Source organism: Musca autumnalis, unplaced genomic scaffold (genome assembly GCF_047663935.1).
Source record: "Musca autumnalis isolate F117 unplaced genomic scaffold, ASM4766393v1 scaffold_3, whole genome shotgun sequence".
Taxonomy (NCBI): domain Eukaryota; kingdom Metazoa; phylum Arthropoda; class Insecta; order Diptera; family Muscidae; genus Musca; species Musca autumnalis.
The window spans coordinates 83,816,085-83,838,171 of NW_027411866.1; the positions used below are offsets into that span (position 1 = coordinate 83,816,085).

Below are 22,087 nucleotides of genomic sequence, written 5' to 3' on the forward strand. Positions count from 1 at the left end.
CAAGAACTTGCAAAGGCTTTTTACTTGCAAGTTATCGAACAGGCCTATTTGCAAAGCGACATTGTGTTACGTCAAATAAATCCTCATCTGCAAACCAGTTGATTTCATTAATATAAATAAATTAAAAGTCAAAATTTTTATTCAAAATAATAATTGGGCAAATAAAACACGACTATATAATTTAGCTCAACTGTTTGGGGGATATTATGGCAAATTCAGGATTCTTCAATCTGGTAACCCGTACATAGAAAATGTTTACAAACAAAAATTTTTATTTTAATTTTAATTAAAAAATTAAATTAGAATTTAATTTATAGAAAAATATAAATATAGCAGTACAATGACAACAAAAGTATGTTGTTGTTTGTGCTACACAGCAAGCTACAGCTATAAATTAATCCAAAATGAGAAAGGAGAGAGCACTGAAGCATACGATGTCACAGTTAAATATTTCGATCCTATAATGGTTTGTACTTATTAGAATTGTTAAAAATTTTGTTTCATATATCCTTTCCTTTCTAGATTCTTAGTGAGGAACAGCATGAAGCAAACACATCCTTGACAAAAGTTTTATGTGATAACTGCTGGACACATATTAGCGACTTCCATGATTTTCAATTGCAAGTTCATAAAACTCGAACTGAAATGTTGGAAGTTATGCTAGGGCAGCTGGGACATAATAAGCAAATAAGTGAGGATGAAATGTCTGATAGGGGATGTATGGATGAAACTGATTCTGATATTGATGATGTTCCGCTAACAAAATTATTTAAAAATGAAATGTTTTTAAATAAGCCGACGTTGGAAGCGCATGGAGACATAAAAGTTTTGTCACCATCTCCAAATAATTTGGCGGAGAATGAAGGTAATAATGAGCAAAAACTACAAATACTAGAAGATAATACACTAAATGTGGATAAGATGGAAATAAATAATTTTTCGGAGGGTAGAGAAGAAATGCCCATGGTTTTGTCGCAATTTAAAGAAGAAGTTACTATGGACGAGATTTTCGAAATGAAAACGGAATCGCCAGACATAACTTTACATGAAAAAAGAGACGTATGCCCAGAAACAGAAAACGATTTGAACGATACAACTGAAGATAATATCGATAAAAAGGCAAAAAGAGGAAGGAAACCCAAAAGTATAACAAAGGATGGAAATGGAGAAGAAACACCTTCAGCGATAAAACAGAAGAAATCTAGAGGTAAAAACAAAGTACCTAAAAAAATTAAGGATCCTAATCGTACATCATATATGGATAAATGTCGAGAGAATGACTCTTTTATAGCCCAATGGAAACCCAACTTGGACTGCGATTTATGTCCAGTCACAGCAACTAATTTCAATAACCTGCGGGAACACTTTCGGGAAGTTCATAAAACTAGATGTTACATTAAATGTTGCGACCGTAAATTTTACCGTCGTTGTGTGCTTATGGATCACATTCGGCTTCATATAAATCCGGAAACGCACAAATGTGATATTTGTGGTCGATCCAGTACGACCAAACACAATTTGAAGCTACACAAACAGGTAATGCATGGCAACTTGAACCAATTCGAATGTGAAGTATGTCATCGGCTATTCAATCAAAAACCCACATTGGATCGTCATATGTTAACTCATGTAAAAGGAGAAAACAAGTTTTTCTGCAAAGAATGTGGCAAAGGATATGTTTTGGAGCTACAATTGAATTCACATATCAAAACAGTTCATGGTGTCGATTGTGTTTGTGATCAATGTGGGCGAACATTTCACAGTGCCAATGCCCTCAAAAAGCATTTATTGGATCACGCTGGTGTTCCAAAACGTAAGTACCCCTGCGAAATTTGTGGCGCTCAACTGAACACTAATAATAACCTGCGACGGCACAAGGCCGCTTATCACCATGATGGATCAACGGCTTACATTTGTAGTATCTGTGGAAAAGTTTCATCAAGTGAAAACGCATTGCGAGCTCATAAAAAAAGAGTACACGAAGAAAATCGAAAACACAAATGTACTTATTGTGAAAAGGCATTTAAAAGACCAAAAGACCTGCGGGAACACATAGCAACCCACACTGGTGTCGATTTGTATCAATGTCCCCATTGCCCGCAGACATTTAAAGTCAGCGCTAATATGCATCATCATCGTAAAAGGGCTCATCCAATCGAATGGGAAGAAGCTAGGAAAAATCGTTTGCAATTGCCTAAAGTTAATATTTTAGAAGTAACCAATCAAATAGTTATGTAAGTATTAATTCATATTAAATTATAGTAGATTAATAAAGAAATACATACTTATATCCGAAATTTGTAGTTGTTGTGTTTCAATAATATCGACATATTTTTTAACCAATTTGAAACAATTCAAGTTGATGGATAAATTCACATTTTCGAATATTATAAGAATTGACCAAAAAGAGTAACATACAGTTTGTCAGGATAATGTTTTCGAAAAAAAAACGAAAAATTTCAAATGATTGTAGCAAACATGTCGAATTTTTTGCAAAAATTAGAGGTAGACAGTGCACTATAGGTATCAAACCTGAACTGCGATTCTCTAACACATTTTTGAGTTACCGACCAAAATCAGTAAAATTAAAATGCTTATAATTACGGCAATTAACGATATTCTTCGGTAAGTTAAGCGACGAATAAAAAGTATTCGTAAAGTTCTACCGATAGCAAGAGCGTTGTCAACTTTTATTTCAACTTTTTATAATTTTGCGTTTTAATGTTAACGGTTTTTGTCGGTAACTAAAAAAATGAATATATTAACACTTTTTATGAATATTTTAGTTCTCAATAATGACAAGGTGTCTCAGACCAAAATTAATAAATAGATAAGAAGATTCCCTGAAACAACGAAATGACAACATTGGAGACGAATATTTATTAGAAATGTATGGGGCATACTCTGAACCAGGGGTGCTCACAATTGTATTTAAGAGAAACCTACAATGCCGTTTTTCTTCAGTTTTCAAAAGTTATTTTACATTTTTAAACCTTAACTTTATTTTAAGTTTCTAAAATAAATTATTTACAAAAAATTCAACCGATTCTATGTGTTGATTGCTTAACAAAACTTAAGAGTATCTTGCATTTATGGTAGCGTAAAGGCGCGAGCACCAATGCTCTGAACAGCTTCTGCAACATATTTTTCTAACCGAGGGGTAAATAATGCTTCAAAGGTAATGAAGGGAAAATATAGAGATGTCCTCTGTACGGGCGGCCAAAAGAATATAAAATACTTATGCATTTCTAACACAGCAATGCATTATTGTGAACAAATTTTGACGTTTAGTGTGATTGATAGAACACCGGATTTAACAAAGCGACTGATTTTCAAATGTCAATTCCATAGCGTAAAAGTCAAATAAATCCTCACAAAGAAGGTTAACCCGTCAAAAATCTCAAATGCAAACGCCCTTTTACGTGGTTTGTAGGTTTGCAGTGACCTGTTAGAAGTCCCACCGCGATTTTCATCCCTAACTTATCAAGTGAGAGGAGGGAAGCCGTTCTTCGACGAGAAACCACAGGCAAGATCGCCTTGGATACCCTACAACCAGGTTCCAATAGCCTTTGATGTGCTCTCTCATTGAAGATCTCCCGCTGTTTGCGATGTAGTGGCACATCGGTGGCCGAACGGTTTCATCAACTGATAAGTCGATAGACCTAGAGTCACATCGAGCCAGTTCATGTGTTACCTCGTTTCCCATAATGTTGCTGTGACCCGGAACCTGCTCTCCGACAATAAAGAATAGCTGTTGAATTTATGTTCCATGACTTGAGAGCCTTGAGGGCCGTTTGACTATCGACATATATAGTCACCGGTCCTGTAAGGCTGCCTTCAAGCCCTTTCACCAATTCAGCCGCTTTCCTGATAGCAAGAATTTCCGCCTGAAAAACACTACAGTTATCGTTGAGCTTGTATGAGTTCTTAATTAGTGAATTCTCGCAGAAGACGCCAGCCCCAGTATCTTCTTCCATCTTGGACCCGTCTGTGTAAATTGCCAGACCGTCCAGAGGAGATATGCACCATGCGTCTCTGCTTGGGAAGATAACGGTTAAGGAGTCAAACTTGAATGAGGTAGGCATATAATCGCTTACGCAACCTCACCTAACTCAAGTCGACTATCAATTAGTTTTAGGACATTCGAGTGTCCAAAGTGTTAACCACGCAAACACCTAACTTCCGGAGTCTAAAGGTAGTTCTGAAACTGGATTAGGTTATCCAAAGGTTGGAGATCCAGGATGACGTTTAAAGCAGCTTGAAGAGTGCTTTTAATCGATCCGGTAATCAGCAGAGACGCGGTTCTTTGTACACTTGGTAGTTTGGAGAGTAACGCTTTGTTCCCAAGTGCTTGCCACCAGACCAGTCCACCATAGGTAAGTATGGGCAGGACCATGGTTACATACAGCCAGTGTATGATCTGTGGTCTCAATCCCCAGCTTTTCTCAATGGAGTTCTTACAGGAGTAGAGTGTCATGAGTCCCTTCTTCGTTCGCTTCTCAACATTTTTTTTCCATGACAAGCGATCGTCCAGAATAGTGCCGAGGTATTTAGCTTCCGTAGAAAGTTCCAGGGCCACCCCGTCGAGGATTGGAGGCTCGATATTAGGAATTTTGCGTTTCTTAGTGAATAGTATATCTCTGTTTTTTCCGGGTTTACTCCCAGACCGTTGTTCTGGGCCCAGTTTGCAAGTTGTACTAAGGCTCTTTGAATGAGTTCAGACAGGGTTGGCAGGAATTTGCCACTTATCAGCACAACCACATCATCAGCATAGGCAACCACCTTGATCTTCCTCTGTTAACAGATTTCCTCACGGAACTCTCTCCTATGCAAGAGTTGATGATTCTACTTTTCAGCATCTCATCAATCCATTCCATAAGGATGGAGGAAATATCTGTGTTTCTGAGAGCATTGTGGATTGATTTAAGCTTCACGATATTGAAAGCCCCCTCTATATCGAGGAAGGCCGTCAGCGTGAAGCCTGAATTTTCCATATGCTTCTCGACATGCCCGACCACCTCATGCAAGGCAGTCTCCACAGATTTGCCTTTAGTATAGGCATGTTGTGATTTGCTGATGTTATTGAGGTTTAATTGTGTTCTAATTTCAAGATCCAGTAAGCTTTCTAACGTTTTAAAAAGAAAGGAAGAAAGGCAAATTGGTCTGTAGTCTTTTGGTAGAGTGTGACTTGGCTTCCCCGCTTTGGGGATGTAGGATTTTGGATTGATTCAATCTTCCGACCACCTCATGCAAGGCAGTCTCCACTGATTTGCCTTCAGTGTAGGCATGTTGTGATTTGCTGATGTTATTGAGGTTTAATTGTGTTCTAATTTCAAGATCCAGTAACCTTTCTAACGTTTTTAAAAGAAAGGAAGAAAGACAAATTGGTCTGTAGTCCTTTGGTAGAGTGTGACTTGGCTTCCTTACCTCCTTCCACAAACCAGGTATGTACCATAACAATAAACAAGCCTTGAAAATTTCTACGAGGATTGATAGCGCCAGCTCAGCCACATTCTGTAGCATTGCCGGTATTATACCATCCGGTCCCGGTGATTTATAAGGCTGGAAACTGTTGATCGCCCACCGAATTCTTGTGTGATTAGTTATTCTGTCAATCAGCTGTTTATCTTCGACAGTTCGGACTCGACTGTGACTTGCTGTTGGCAAGGCTCCGTCGAAGTCTACGCAACCGGAAAAATGAACCCCTGATCCAAAGTCTTTAGACCGGAGTTAGTCCAGAAACCATCGCTTCGTTTGATACTACCTTTGGATTTTGGGTCCTTAGATAGTATCTTACGGAACCTGGCAGCATCACTAACTCCTTCTATCGACTCACTGAATCTAACCCAAGAATTTCGCTTAGCTTTCTTGATTTCACTCTTGTACTTATTGAAATTGACCTTGTAGTCATCCCAATCTGTACTGAGTTTCGTCTTACTGGTTTTATTGTAGGATTGCCTTGCTGCTTTACGCAGCTTGGCTAATTGTTTGGTCCACCACACCGGTTGGGATTTCTTCCCCGGATAGGCGAGCTCTCTCGACCTCCTCGACAGTGTGGAGAGTGTTATTTCCACATAATTTTGAGGCCGCCAGTGGAAGTGGTGGGCATTGGCATCACATTCAAGGACGTTCCAGCCTATGCTTCCTAGTTCATCCACTAGATCCTGAGTGACCTTGCCTGGTGGTTCGGGGTCTTCATAAGACAGGTAAATCGAAGACAAAACTAAGGGTTTGCTCCGACCTTCTTCCATCCGTACCGTGGTTATATCACCTCTACTGTAATTGGACAGAAGGATTAGGTTAAGATTTTTTTAGCAACTATATATGTCCTCACCTTGTCCCCATTCGAGGCCGCGAAAACAGAATAGTTCTTGCCGCTAAGCCCACTCACCTTATATTTTTATAAATAAGGTTCCTGGACTAGGGCGATATCGATATCTTGAGTCGAGAGGTTTTTCAGTAGTTCAGCAGCAGCAGCTTTGCAATGATGCAGGTTTATCTGCACAAAGCTAAGCTTTTGCCGCTTCCTACCTACTGGTTTGGAAACATAATCGTCCTAATCCAAAGTTCAGCACCCCTCCTCGACTCCTTAAAAAGTCCTCTCCGGACTTGTCAGTGGCGAATCTGATGACCAGTCCGTCGTTCTTCTTAAAGGAAGCGAGAATCCTCCAATTTCCCATCTGAAGACCGACGTTCTGCTTCTCAACCAACTTCAGTATTCGTCCTAGCTCCATTGAAGGAGGAGGGACCCATACTGAGGTTATCATCCCACATGGTATCTCAGACAAAGGAACAACCGCCAATGTCATTAACTGTTTTAACAAGGAAATCTGCCGATTCCTTGTTTTCACAGCTAATTACCTTGACTCCCTTGTCAAGAGCAGCCTGGCCTAGCCACACATTGGTCTGGTCAACCACGTCCGAGATGAGGATGTCCCGAAGACGACCCTCAACTAGCAACCAATGACAGTCGCTAATACTCCCATTGGGGTCAGCCCTGTCTATGATTGCCAGCCGGATATCACCTGGGACAATCCGTCGAGCAGCGATGTCATCCTGCTTCGGGTTTGACGAGCAAGTAGGCTTCGCGATGTCCTTACTCACCTTCGTGGACGAGCAGAGAATCTGCAGACCACTAGGTCCTGCATTTTCCTTACTCGGCTTCACAGACGAGCTTGTATTATGGAAAACACTAGTTTCCGAGTTGTCCTTACTCGCCTTTGTGGACGAGCACGGAGTCTGCAGAGCACTAGGTTCTGCCTTGTCCTCACTCGCCTTTACAGATGAACAAGGAGTCTATGTTCCGCACTATGCTCCGCGGTATCCTCGCCTTTTCAGACGTACAAGGCTTCAGAGAAGAAGCACTTGATGAGGAGGCTTTAACCTTCACAATAGTGATCCTCTCACTAGCCTTCCTCGTCACCGAAGCAAACGATGCCGACGGATAGACCCGCTGTGACAACGTAGACTTCTTCGCAGAAGGAGGTTGTTCCTCAGACGACCTCATCCTCTTCACAAACACTGGTTGTGATTTTGGATCGGTCGACCGAGGTCCGTTATCCATTGAGGAAGTCAATGCAGTCACTTAGATGGGGGTTACTCCCGCTCTTGACGTAGGGATTTCACTGACACGCACTTCCCTCTTTGTTACGTAGGTTAGGTTAGGTTTGGGGATGTGTAATCAATATATATATATATATATATATATATATTGACTACGCCACTCGGAGACCTTTCGGTCCATTGTGATCATCCATAAAGAAAAAAGAGGTTCAGAATTACCTGAAAAGACAAGAGAAGAGAAAAGAGAAAAGAATAAAGAAAAAAGGGTGTGGTTTGGAAAGTAGTAATAAATGAATTATTAAAAAGAAAAAATGAAGATATAATAAAGAAAGAGAGGGTGGTTTATTTGCCGATGGTGGAAAAACGGTCAGAGAAGTAGTTACGCTTATGGGTCGCGCCGTCCCAGCCAATTCAGATTTTTGATGATGTTGTTTAAGATTGTTGGTTCCATGTTTGAGTAGAAGGTTAAGCTTGGAGGAAAGCGTATTCCTGTTAATCTATATCGCTTTCGAGTTAACATGGGGCAACGACATAAAATATGCTCGATCGTCTCCGTTTCCTCCTCATCTTCACAGAGCCTGCAATAGTCCGCGCCATCATCCTGCCATTTGCCGATAAAAGCTCGGATGTTGCAATGGCCGGTAATGACTCCCGTCAATACCCTGATTTCTGATTTACTCAAACTTAAAAGTGAAGTTGTTCTCTTTGTTGAAAGATTCGGCCAAATGGCCCTTGACACGTTGCACCTTGGTTCATTATGCCATAGTTCCTTGGCTTTATAATTAAGGACAGTTTTTAACACTTTGGACTGATTTTCCCCAAAGGAATGAGTATGGGTCATGGTTATACATAATGAGGGATGATGAATATCTTCAGGAATAGAAATTGGTGGAATTCTAATTATTTCAAAATATTGAGTAACATTTACAAATGCTAAATCAAGGATTCTATCGTAACTATTCAGTATATCGTTTATTTGATGAAGATTGAGGTCACAAAATCGACTAACAATTTCGAATGTATCTTGATTAGCATTCGCCCGGGATGTTAGTGGTGTTAGAGCTTCAGAATCTGGTAATAAGAGCCATTTAACAGAGGGCATATTAAAATCGCCCAGAACCAAAATTCGATCGGTTTCATTCATATTTCCAACGATTGAACTGATTGCGGATATATGTTTTTTATATATGTCAAGTTGAGAAGAAGGAGGAATATAGGAACAAGTTATAAATAATTTAAAATTGCCTAGTTCAATGGATATACTTAAAAATTCAATATCAGGAATATTATTTATTTCAATTAAATTAGTGGAATAAGAGGAGTCAACTGCAATAAGGACTCCACCACCTTTTTTAGCAACACGATCATTTCTGAATATTTGATATTTCGGACATAAAACTTCACTATTTAATACAGCTTTTTTTAACCAAGTTTCAGATAAAACAATTACATCATAATTAAAACCGAAGCTATCAGTATATAAGCGAGTTAATTTTGTATTTAAACCCCTTACATTCTGATAGCATATAGAAATAGAATTTTTTAGTTTTTTGAAACTGTAGCTGTTCGCGGAGGCAAATGTGCTAACTTGTCGTTTCTTTCCACAAATTCTTTTATAAAAGCATTTACAGGCCAAAATTCTCTCGATATAATTTGATTAAATATTGACTGATTAGTAACAATCCTGAAAGAAGATCTACTTTCCGAAAATGCTGAACGAAGCTTGTAACATTTAAGAAAGTAATCTCCTTGAATACTTGATCTTATATAATCATAAATTTCGTCAGCCGTCGTTTCGGGAGGGAACCTTGACGCAAATACCATTTTCATAGCTGGAGGCATAGATAATGATCTTTGCACAGGTTATTGGGTATGGCCTACATTGGCAGATGAGCCCCTTGAAGAGACAACAGGCAAGGATGTTGCCAACTCCTGAATACCTTGAGCAGATTGTGAGGTCTTTTCAAGACTAGCACCATCAGTACTCATTAACTCAGGAGTTGCTACAACCTCCTTTAACTGCTTGCTTACTTCCAAAGGCTTATCCAACACAACATTGGCGTATAACTGAGCACGACCAGATTCAGTTGTATCAGAAATATTAACTGGATCCGATTGTACTACAGTATCCCGAGAAACACTAGGTTTACGACTAGAAACAGTTTTACCTGTACTCTTTTTCGTCGACCTTTTGCGTTTCTGCCCGATAACCGATGGTGACGATGGAAATTCGTCCAAATCCGGATATTTGCTAAACAAATTTGAAACTTTATCAAAACGGGAACAAATTATGGAAAGTTCCCCTTTAATTGAAACTAGTTCGGAATGTAGATTCTTTGCAAAATTGTAAAAATCAGCAGAGATTTTTCTACAATTGGGACAGCACCAACGAATTCCATCATTTTCTTTAATTATGTCAGTAACTATTACTCTCATACGAGCACACTTACAATGCCATTGATCTAAACAAAACCAACATGTAACACAAACTTCACTATCATCACGAATATTACATATTTCGTATGAACAGACCATGTTAACTATATTTCAGTTTACTAATAAGTTAAAATTTTTTGGAGATTTTGTAGCTGAATTTCTTAATCCTTTAATTAAAAAAAAGCAATCTTTGGCAACTCTGTTTTGATATGATAACCAAGCTGTTACAACAACACAATAAGCTAATGTAACAGAATATATGCACAAAACGAAATAGCCAATTAGACAAATTCAACACAAAAAAGGAGCTTATTAGCACAAATGTAATTAATAACACTTCACCAATTAGCACAATATTTAGACAATAAGTTATTTAATAATTTTAATAAACTTTTGATAACGTATACACGCTAATTTAATTAAAAATTTAATTTTTTTAGAAAATGCACAGAGCACACAAAAATTTGACACTACAGCGAACAGGGTTGCCAACTGACTGTTCTTCAAAGAACGTCTCCACCTTCCGAAAAACGTGACATATGGGTGGTTTGATAGAATCAGTGATAGCTTGACTTGTTGATTGAGATCCATGTCTTGCCAGTTCATCTGCCTTCTCGTTTCCCACAATGTCACAGTGTCCCGGTACCCAGCAGAGTCGGACAGCGTTAGTGAGGTTCGCCAAAGCAGTTCTACACTCCAGAACGACCTCAGACTTGATATTGGTGGATTTGATGGCTTTAAGTGCCGGCTGACTATCAACGAAGATAGTCACCGGTTCAAAGATTTCAGCATCCAGACTTTTTATCAACTCTGCGGCCATTTTGATCGCGAAGATTTCTGCTTGGAAAACACTACAGTCGCTGTTCAACCTATATGAGTATTCGAGGCAAAGCTTCTCGCAGTAGACGCCAGCTCCGGTACCTTCTTCCATCTTGGAACCGTCTGTATAGAAAGCCAGACCGTCCAGAGGAGGGTTACTACGGATCCAGTCATCTCTACTAGGGATAACGACCTCAAAATCATCAAATCTATGGATTGGTGATAAGTAGTCGCTGAATTTCCCCTGCTGATTCAAGCTAAGGTTTGGCCCTAGCTCCCGAAGAATGCATGCATGACCATAGGTGCTGTCACGCCAACGATTCAATTCATGTAGCCTTAGGGCACTACGTGCTGCTTGAACTTTGATGCTAAGTCTCGTGGGCAAGAGGTTTAGCATCGCATTCAGAGCTGCTTGTGGTGTACTTCTAAAAGCTCCAGTTATCAAGACAGAGGCTGCCCTTGCACCTTGTCTATGTTGCCAGAGTTCGATTTATGTCGAAGCGCATGCCACCAGACAAGACATCCATAGGATAGGATGGGTCTCACAACAGTATTATACAACCGGTGTATAATAGCTGGATTTAACCCCCAACTTTTCCCAATCGAATTCTTACATGAATAGAGTGCGATCATACCTCTCTTCGTCCGTTCCTCGACGTTCCTTTTCCATCTCAATTGAGAATCCAGGATTGTACCTACATAGGTATTTGGCCTCAGGAGATAGATGTAACTGCACTCCATCCAATGTTGGTGGTATGAAGTCGCCGAGCTTACGCTTTCTGGTGAACAATACCAGTTCTGTTTTCGTTTGATTTACACCAAGGCCATTTGTGGTGGCCCAACGGGACAGCCTTGATAAGGCTCTTTGCATAAGCTCCGAAATTGTGGACAAGAATTTGCCAGTTATTAGTAGAACTACATCATCCGCGTATGCGACAACCTTGATGCCCTGATTGTAGAATTCCGACAAAATATTGTTTATCACAAGTAGCCACAGCAGCGGTGAGAGTACACCTCCCTGGGGAGTACCTCTAGTTACTGTCTTCCTTGTTGTCAACTCCCCAATGCTGGAATTAATGATCCAGGAAAGCCGCCAAGGTAAAGTTTGAATCCTCCATGTTTCTCTCAATGAAACCCACGACCTCATGAAGAGCAGTTTCGACAGATTTACCTTTCATGTAGGCATGCTGCGAGTCGCTCAGCGAGGCAGTGTCTACAAAGCTCCTAATCTCCAGATCGATCAGTCGTTCGAGTGTCTTGAGGAGAAAGGAGGATAGGCTAATAAGTCTGTAGTCTTTCGGTGCAGAGTGACTGGCTTTCCCCGCCTTGGGGATATAAGTTACCTTTACCTCTTTCCACAGATCTGGTACGCAGGAAAGAAACAAACAGGCCCTAAAGATCTCCTCCAGAATTTGGTATATCTGGGGTGCGGCAAAATGAAGCATCGCAGAATTACTCCATCTGGACCAGGTGACTTATAGGGTTTGAATGTACTTACTGCCCACTTTATTTTGTTTCTGCTTACAACCTTATCAATGAGGCTCTCGTCCACTGACTCTTGGACTTGGAAGTTTTCACATTCAATGTGAAGGTTACTGGCGTCCGTGCAGTCTGGGAAGTGGGTCTCAGCTAGAAGGTTTAGAGTCTCAAGACCTGAGTCTGTCCACGTGCCGTCCGGTATTTGACAGTACCAATGGCTTTGGGGTCCTTCGAGAGTATCTTCCGGAATCTGGCAGCGTCGTTTACCCCTTCTACAGACTCACAGAAACAAACCCATGACTTCTTTTTGGCGCGCTTGATTTCACTCTTGTATTTGGTGAAACTCGCTTTATACGATTCCCAGTCACTGTCAAGTTTTAGTCGAGTGCGCCCTGTTGTACAGCTTTTTGGTGTTTTTCCGCAGTTCGCCAAGATCCTTGTTCCACCACACCGGTTGGGATTTCTTCCCGGGATAAGTTAATGGACAGGCATCCTTATGGCAGCGAAAAAGGATTTCTGTTAGGTTGGACACCTTACTGTTAAGCTCAGCAACTGTTTCTATCCTTCCGGAGAGTGACAGTTGATGGTTCGTCAGATCAGTGAACCTGCCCCTCGGGTTCCTATAAGGATTTTGGCGGACTCCGTAGAAAGAGATTTCAAAGTATATCCTCATATGATCCGAAAAGGAACATTTGTTGGATACCCTCCAGTTCTTGACGACAGAATCATTTAAATTTGACAGGATTAGATCAATGACCCCCTCCCTGTCTCTAATTTTAAAGGTAGGGTCGTTTCCTTTATTACATATTCTTAGATTGTAAGATAATATAAAGTTGAAAATCGACTCACCTCTAGTGTTTGTATCTTTGCTGCCCCAGTGAAAATGGTGGGCGTTGGCGTCACATCCAAGGATTACGTTACAAACGCCCAGGTTCTCCTTTAGCAGCCTGTGTACCACCTGATTTGGTGGATCAGGGACCTCATATGGCATGTAGATTGAGGACAGGAGAGTCGCCTTCTCTCTGCCGTTCTCCAGTCGCACCGTGCACATGTCTCCATTACTATAATTAGATAGAAAGATTAGATTGAGGTTCTTCCTACCTACCACACAGGCCCTCACCTTGTCCCCTTCGGACGATGCGAAGATCTCGAAGTTGGCATTGTTCAGTCCAGAGACCTTATTTTTGTATATATAAGGTTCCTGGACTAGAACAATGTCTACCTCTGAATTTCTGAGGGACAGGAGTAGTTCGGCGGCAGCTGCTTTACAATGATGCAGATTAATCTGCAAAATGCGAAGCACCTGCCGCCTACCTACTCCTACTGATTTTCACCCATCCTGAACCAAAGTTCAGTTTTCCCTCACGAACCATAAGGTACTCCTCTCCTGAGGAGTCTATAGCCATCTTGACATCCATCCCTCCATTCTCCTTACAAGGGGTTAGATTCATTACAGTCCAGTCCTTAGTAAGGAGACCTGGGTTCTGGAGCTCCAGCATCCTCAGCAGAAGTTCCTCATCCACGGTAGGTGGGGGAACCCATGCTGGGAATACCTTCCTAGACGGAATCTCCGTTATAGACACCGCAGCCCTCCCAAAGTTCATCAGAGCCATTAACGGTCTTCTTAAGGTACTCTTGCGAGCTCCTGTTGAGACATTTAATAACTTTAACTCCCTTATGAAGGAAGGCACCACCAAACTGGCGGTCACCCTGGTTCGCCTCAGTGGACACAATGGCGAAACGAAGCCGAGTCTCGAAGAGCAACCAGTGACTTCCGCTGATTTTCCCGAAGGGGTCAGCTCGGTCGATGATTGCAACTAGGAGCTCGTCATCGTTTGCCACCGTGGCCGTTTTGGCGTAGGGTTTCCTGCGTCCTTGATCACGGGCCTAGGTAGCAGCTTTTCCTGAAGAGGTGGACGCCTTCTCAGTACTGGTGCTTCTTCCCTTGGCTTTGTGAGCAAGGACACCAGCATAGGAGTCCGCCGTGTTGACCGTCTGGGAGATCATCGTCTTCTTTGGCAAAGGCTGTGGGCCTTCTGAAGAGCGAATCCGCTTCAAAGTCTTTGACTGCGAGGACTTGTTAGTCTTCTCCGAAGTCGATGGTGTCCCAGTCGATCCACCCGTCGTTACTCCCGAGTGGCTTGCGCAGGTCTTAGACACCTACTGTTCATTCGCTTTACCCTCGTCAGTTGGGGTAGGATCCGGATTTGGGACAGTCACCTTCTCCAGTTGACTACTCTTACGAGAATCTTTTGGTGTCGGATTATGCCCCTTATCCTTTTCCAGTATTTCTGGCTCGGGTTACATAAGGATATTCGCTTTCAAATCTTCTCACGAACTTGAGATTAGAACGTATCATTTGAAATTCCCTTACGCTGATGGTGTTAGGGTCTTTATTGGCATACCGATTGCAATATTTAGTTGCCCTTCGGTATGAATTTTTGTCTCTTGCTTCCTTGGCTTTGACAGAATTGGAGGTCTGTGGATTCAGCGAATCATCCATCTTATCGATAGGTTCTTCGATCGCGCTACTTCTCTACTGCTTTTTGCCTTAGAAGCAGAGGCTCATTAGCTAGACTAGATGTAGGGACATGGATCACTGTCGCGTCTATATCTTCCACCTCCTCAGTCAGCGACAATTTTTCCCACATTTCATCCGGGATGCTTTCCTCCTTGAGTGTCAAGGGGACGCTTTCCTCAATTAAATTGAGGAATAGTAGGCTCTGTCTCTTTAAACTGTCGTTTATATGGTCCAGTTTCGGAGTGTCGTCCCCGCCCATACTTTAAGTCCGCGTTGTAGCAGATTTAGAGCTGCTGGCAGTAATATTTTGGGAATCGTTGTCAATGTCCATGTTTGTGATTGTCAGGGATAAAGAGGAGATTGCACTTGTGAGTGAAAAGACTGAGGGTGCCAACGCATCCACACCTAAATCAGTCGAAGGTTCATTTTGAGGGTTTTGGGTTTTTTTTATTATTAGTTCGAATGTCCATGGGATATTGAGTTATGGAGGAGCTGAGGTCTACTATGGCATAGCCTCCTTACCTTGAGAACACCGATGGGCACGTGGTCGCTTAACACCCCGGTGTTAGGGGATCTCAACATTTTTTTTTATTTGATAGGAATTAATTTAGTTGAGACAAATAAATAACATTAAAGGATATTTTTACACATAATAATGAACACTTACGACTATAATGTATTATCGTAATTATATCAAGGTGTCTTCAGCATCAGGCTTTAACATGAATGTGAGAAGGTTGTAGAGCTTGTTACAGAAATGAATATCGCCCTTGCTCCAGGGGCTGATTAAAGAGTTTCTTAATTCTAGAGGTTGTGTACTTAAAACTAAGGGAAGAAGATTAATAAAAAAGATATAAATAAAAACAAAACAAACGGAAAGAAAAGAAATTAAACAGACACAAGAGGGTAAACAATATACTACCCTCGGTGAGTTCCGGCAAGAGCCTTTTTAAAAACCCAGAAATACCATTAGGTAGGTATATCCCATTGGGGACAAATAGTAAGTATTTGACCAACCAATGTTCACCTGGCTATTTAAAACTTCAACCATATGTGAATTTTCATGAAGAGCCAATCTTTGAATGAGTCGCATACGTGAGGTCGCATCTTGAAGAGGTCGCATACGTAGCCAGAAAGCCGCTTAATTTTAGAATGTGTATAAGTGAAATTATTAGAAAATCTTCTATTAACGGATTTGAAATTTTTACCGATGCATAGTCTCAGAATTTTTCTTTCTAGAATCTCAAGTTCTTTCATAACAGTCGGGATATGTTGAACCAAATAGGGAACCCGTAAAGAATGACTGGCCGAATACAAGTCTTATATAACATACATTTTGTGGGGGTAGGTAAATTTTTGTTATTGAAAAATTTAAAAAAAGAGGCAAAAATACCTTGAGCTTTATTTCGGACCTTCCTGGCATGTCCATTAAATTTAAAAAGTTTATTAAATTCGACACCCAAATATTTGACCTCATCTTTAAATGGTATTTCAACCCCATTTAAAAACAGCTGTAAGGATTTGCTTTCAGGAACAACGAATATTTAACATTTTCCCCAAGCATTTCTGATACAAATGGCTTCGCTCTTGGCAGAATAAATTTGTATACCCCATTTATCATAAAACTGTTTCACTTTGTCAAGATAATGTGAAATGTTTACCAATGCACCAGCAGGGGATTCATTGTGCGAATACAATAGAGAATCATCCGCATACAAAATACCAGATGAATTTTGAAAGTTGTGAGGAAATTCGTACATAAAAATGTTGTATAAATGGGGAGCCAATGCAGACCCTTGAGGGACCCCACATTTTACATTAGATAAATCTGACACCTGATTTTGAAATTGAACACAAAACTGTCTATTTGTGAAAAAACATTTAAATATATTAATAATAAAGGGACTAAACCCGATTCTGATCATTTTGGTCAGTATTCCAATATGACTGGCATGATCAAAAGCTTTTTCCACATGTAACAGTACTGCGACGGTACAATTTTTTTCCCTTAAATTCAAGACGATGTCGTTGTGGAATTTCAACATGGCTTCAAAGGTCGAGTGACACTTCTGAAAACCGTACTGGGAATTTGGTATATACGGAAGGTTAACTTCAATATCCATTTTAGCACGAAGAACCATCTCAAATAGTTTGCCTAAGTTGGATAACAAAGATATTGGCCTCAAGTTAGAAATATCTTCACTATTGCGCTTCTTCTTTATTGGGATTATCTTCGAAATTTTGCAAGAATCAGGAAAGTAGCCATTGGAAATATAATTGTTAATTATTATTGCTAAAAATTCTAATGCTTTCATAGGAAGTTTACGAATAATAAAGTTGGAAAGCGAATCAATTCCTGACGATTTATTATTTTTTAAGTTAGCTACAATACCAAAGACTTAATTTGTAGTTGTAAGGGCTTCACATCTGTCCTGATTCCTTGCATCCGAATCCATTGAAAATAAAAAACTGTGTTGGGGAATGTTTGCAATATAATTGTCTATTACTTCTTCATTAGATGGAGAATTAGGAGATGAATTATTGTATATGTTCGAAAAATAAGATTTTAATGCATTAAGACACTCTGAATCATTGGCTATAATGGTGCCATCGACGGATAACTTTTCAATGGGTTTACTTTTCCGATGACCAATAATATTGTTACGGAATTAGATTTAACTAATCTCCGTGTAGACGTTGTTTTATTCCCCAGTACGATTTGTTTTAGATTACGTTTCTACAATGCTTTATTTACTTTATTACACTTATTCGGAACCGACTTTAATTACTAAGCACACAGCAAGTCTCTAGTTAGCACGCAGCTATCCTTTTACCGATCTGTTCAATTCAACGCTTAAAACACAACTCACTTGTCATTGCAGGCGGACGACAAGCAAAGTAATGACGTAATTACAACAACAAACAAATGCAAGAAACAAGTAGCAACTAAACGATAATTACATGATTATGGCAAAACAAAATAAAAGCACATTAATGAAAGGTAAAGTAACATCTAGAATAATGAAGAGTGTTCTACATGGTAGTTGTTGTTGCTTAAATAAAGTAACTGCGTAATAAAAACTTTACGTTACGATTCAAATTTTTAAATTAACGGAAATTAAACTAAACTAACTTAAACCTATCAGTTACATTCGTAACATTGCCTCCCGCTTAAGCCTGTTCGTCCCGAATAGGCACAGTTCCCTCTCGGTGGTATGGGCATTGGTAACACTGCCTCCCGCTTAAGCCTGCTCCTCTTGACTAGACGCAGTTCTCGTTTCGTAGAGGTGGCAACTGATTTAGATGTACCCTCTACTGGACAACGTTGCTTTCTCTTCAGGAATCTTGACGTTATACCTTCTTTCTGTGTGGTCACCTTCCTAAGTGCCACCTGGTCTTCATCGGGCTTGTCCTTCCTTGTTGTACGGCCACTTTTCGATGGACCTTTCCTCGACGTACATCTTCGCTTTTTCCTCCTCGTTGCGAGATTTTGCCATTTTCCTACGGGCCATTTGTCGGCGGCTTCCACCTTCAGCGTACGGACATCGACAGCGATCTCGCCGGATTCTGCCTTTGGGCGATGTTTGCTTTTCTCGTTGTAGCCCACATTTATCGGTATTTCCACATTGGACCAAGTCATCACACGGTGCTTTATGTCCAGGTTGATGTCGAAGGCAATCATGAAGTCCACGCCAAGTATAACTTCGTCCACAATATCGGCCACTATAAAATCGAAAGTTACAGATTTTCTACTCATGCTCAGCCTTTGGTAGGCCTTTCCATGCACCGTTGTACTCTCGCCTGTGGCCGTCCGCAATTTGACTCCATTTAACGGCAATACCTTCCCTTTTACCAAATCCGGTCTAATAATGGACTTTGTTGCACCGGTGTCCAATGTCAAGGTACGCAATACACCATTGATGAAGCCTTTAACCGTTAAGTTGTGATTCTTTTGCTGGACTATGGCTATAGAAATTGTGGGACCATCGTTTTCATCATCTACCGGCGGCGTCTCGTGATTAGCAGAACTTGCTGTATCTGATTCACTTGATGTCTCTCTTTGCAGATTCTTGGCCACCGGTCGGTCGTCGCTTTTTGAAGGCGGTGAGGTGGATATGGGCCTTGCTTGCCGCAATCTGCATTCTCGGGCCATGTGTCCAGGTTTCCGACAGTTATAACAAGTCTTTTTCGTTCTAGCAGCCCCTCGTTTCACATGCATTAGTGCATCTTTCAGCGGGTCGACAACGGTCTGGGAATTGTAGTCCTCAACGTCCAGCCTCCTCACGTTGTAAGCTTTAGGTTTCACCAGCATCTTCGCGGTTTCTTGGGCCAGGGCAAATGACACGGTTTCTGCAAATGTTCCCATCGGTGCCGCATACGTCGCAAATTTTATCTCTGGATCACGAATACCACTAGCAAATGTCTCAATCTTTATGCGGTCCACCAATGGATGTGTCTCTCCTGGATATGCCAGCTGCGCCAATCGCTCTATATCAGCCGCAAAGTCTTGTAAGGTCTCATTTGGCTTCTGGACTCTTCCCCTCAGTTCCATTCGGTAGATCTCTTGCTTGTGTTCACTACCGTACTTACGTTCAAGAGCAGCCATTATATCTCCATAGTTGTTCCTAGAAGCGGCGGGAATACTCTGTAATACATCAGCAGCATCACCCTTCAATGCCATAAGGAGTGATACCGCCTTGTCGTTGTCGTTCCAAGAATCTCTAGCAGCCACTGTCTCGAACTGTAATTTGAACACATTGAAAGAGGTAGAGCCGTCGAACACTGGAGGCTTAATTTTTAACGCGTTATGGATAGCTCTCACTGGACCGCCTTTAATTTCCAGTTCCGACATTTTCTTTTCTATGCCCAGAATCTTCTCATCTTGAGCCAGAAATTTCTCGTCAACAGACAAAATCTTTTTATCCAACTCTTTAATTTGTACCTCCACGTTTTCTACTCTCTTTTCAATCACCATCGTGATGTTCTCGAGTTTCTCGTTAATTGTTCTAGAATTTACCTCTAATTTTTCCTCTAATTTCCTGGAATATTCTTCACTCTTTCTGGAATTTTTTTCCATTTTAGCATCTAATTTGTCCATCATCATAGCCAGCATTGATTTCAAATCGTCACCCCTGGCAGCTAACGACGAAACTTCCTTAACGCTGGATTCGCCCTTTGCCGATAACTCGACTTCCTCTTTACTGTCGAACTCATATGCATCGATGTTCATTCCACGGCGCTCGAACTCTTCCAACAAGCGTTTTTGTAGTTCGGCCTTGTTGCCAGTAGAAGACAACTCCAACTTACTTAGCTCCTTCTTCAAGTCTTCCATTCGTAGATCCTTAAACTTCATTGTAGGATGATCGTAATCTCACTGCTGACACCAATTGTTACGGAATTAGATTTAACTAATCTCCGTGTAGACGTTGTTTTATTCCCCAGTACGATTTGTACCAAATAAAACAGGGTTCGTTTTAGATTACGTTTCTACAATGCTTTATTTACTTTATTACACTTATTCGGAACCGACTTTAATTACTAAGCACACAGCAAGTCTCTAGTTAGCACGCAGCTATCCTTTTACCGATCTGTTCAATTCAACGCTTAAAACACAACTCACTTGTCATTGCCAGTTCCCCCAAAGTCCCCAAAGTCTCCTTGGTCTAGAATTATCCAGAAAGTCTGGCAACACCTCGAATCTGTGCAACAGACGCACATTCGCACTAAGCGAACAACCTTACTCACATACATACATGGGGGGAATACAGGCGGACGACAAGCAAAGTAATGACGTAATTACAACAACAAACAAATGCAAGAAAGAAGTAGCAACTAAACGATAATTACATGATTATGGCAAAACAAAATAAAAGCACATTAATGAAAGGAAAAGTAACATCTAGAATAATGAAGAGAGTTCTACATGGTAGTTGTTGTTGCTTAAATAAAGTAACTGCGTAATAAAAACTTTACGTTACGATTCAAATTTTTAAATTAACGGAAATTAAACTAAACTAACTTAAACCTATCAGTTACATTCGTAACAATATTAAAAACTTGTCGGTGCGCTTTCGGGCCCGATTTAATGCCTTTAAGTTTTTCTTTAAACAACGAAATTTGTTCATATTCTACCTCTTTTTTATCATTGTTTGTTACGTGCCGCTATAGGCGTTGACCAGATTCAGGACCAGCTAGCTCAACCGGCTTCCTCTCCTGGGTATAGGTCCATCCCATCTGGCAACCCACGGCAGTCACAATTATCCTAAACCAAATGAACACAACTATCACGGAAACACACAGAAGTAGGGTGGAGGTGGACCACCAATCGCCCATCCCAACCATGGTCACTTGATTCCTTTGAAATGCATTGAAGTGACTCCCATAAGACCGCCCACACTTTTACACTTACACTTCACTCTTCCATACGCCCCTCAAGTCACTTTACCAACACATAATTATGTTACTTTTTCACTATTCATTAAGACAACATAATTTTATTATAAACTTTCGCTTAAAACTAAAATATATCTATTATTTTTTTTTTTTTATCTTTGTTCTTATCGTCTAATCTTTATTATATTTATTTTTTTTTTACTTTTCAGGCTCACTGGCCAATTCGAACCCGGATGTTCCGGAATGTAGTGACTGCACTTCAAATTCTCAAATCAAAGTACAATTATCTTTGAACTATCAATCTAATATCAAACAAAAAAATGTATTTTTTTATAAATCTCAAACTAAATAAAACAGGACTAAAATCCCTGAAATCATATTATGCTCTTGTCAATTTAATCTCATTTAACTCGGCACCATTAATCACTGTCTGTCCACTCTCTTACGATACCCTATTGCCTGCGGAAATGTTGATCATATATCGACCTAAAGGAGCTCAATACTTATGGTTTCAAACGCTAGCAACTTATATCATAAAAAGGGCTAACTCCAACAGCTACCGTGCACTAACTTTTGGTCTACGCCAATATGATCTCAGTTTACACAAAACAAAACTCCTTAATGCTGCCCTACTTATTTTAACACTAACTTTTTTCTTCTTGTTGTCACTATCAAATGGTTTTGCAGGTTATCAAATCATATTAATCGGTAAAAAATGTATCGGTAATGTTTCAATCAATTTGTTTTTTTTTTCTGCCGGTATATTCTTTAGTTTGCGCACTCTTAAAGGGAAATTTGTCGTTTTGGTATTATGTCCTGTTAACGGCTTAGATATAGGGATAATAAAAATCCTCTGCTCGTTTTTGCTCGGGACAA

At 40.4% G+C, this 22,087-nt stretch overlaps 2 protein-coding genes across 3 annotated transcripts in view; one reads left to right on the forward strand and one right to left on the reverse strand.

Annotated features, from left to right (window-relative positions):
- LOC141396626 (uncharacterized) overlaps window positions 1–22,087 on the reverse strand; it is a 100,485-nt gene that overhangs the window by 78,038 nt on the left and 360 nt on the right. The gene's annotated exons all lie outside the window — the stretch shown is intronic.
- Window positions 145–21,524, forward strand: LOC141396625 (uncharacterized). Of its 2 annotated transcripts, none has more exons than XM_073972239.1 (3): window positions 145–233; window positions 304–466; window positions 523–2,297. In XM_073972239.1, the coding sequence occupies exons 2-3, from the start codon at window positions 341–343 to the stop codon at window positions 2,236–2,238; spliced, it is 1,842 nt and encodes a 613-aa protein (XP_073828340.1). In that variant the 5' UTR covers window positions 145–233; window positions 304–340; the 3' UTR covers window positions 2,239–2,297. The 2 variants fall into 2 exon arrangements, with proteins under 2 accessions (XP_073828340.1, XP_073828339.1); XM_073972238.1 differs by lacking the exon at window positions 145–233 and adding an exon at window positions 21,421–21,524 and having other exon boundaries at window positions 265–466; window positions 523–2,234.

What these genes read in the sequence shown, in the direction of transcription:
- LOC141396625 (XM_073972238.1), top strand. Translation starts at nt 341, where the DNA reads ATGACAACAAAAGTATGTTGTTGTTTGTGCTACACAGCAAGCTACAGC. An exon ending in AATATTTCGATCCTATAATG is followed by an intron (nt 467 to 522) that starts GTTTGTACTTAT and finishes TTTCCTTTCTAG; the next exon opens with ATTCTTAGTGAGGAACAGCA. An exon ending in GTAACCAATCAAATAGTTAT is followed by an intron (nt 2,235 to 21,420) that starts GTAAGTATTAAT and finishes TTTACTTTTCAG; the next exon opens with GCTCACTGGCCAATTCGAAC.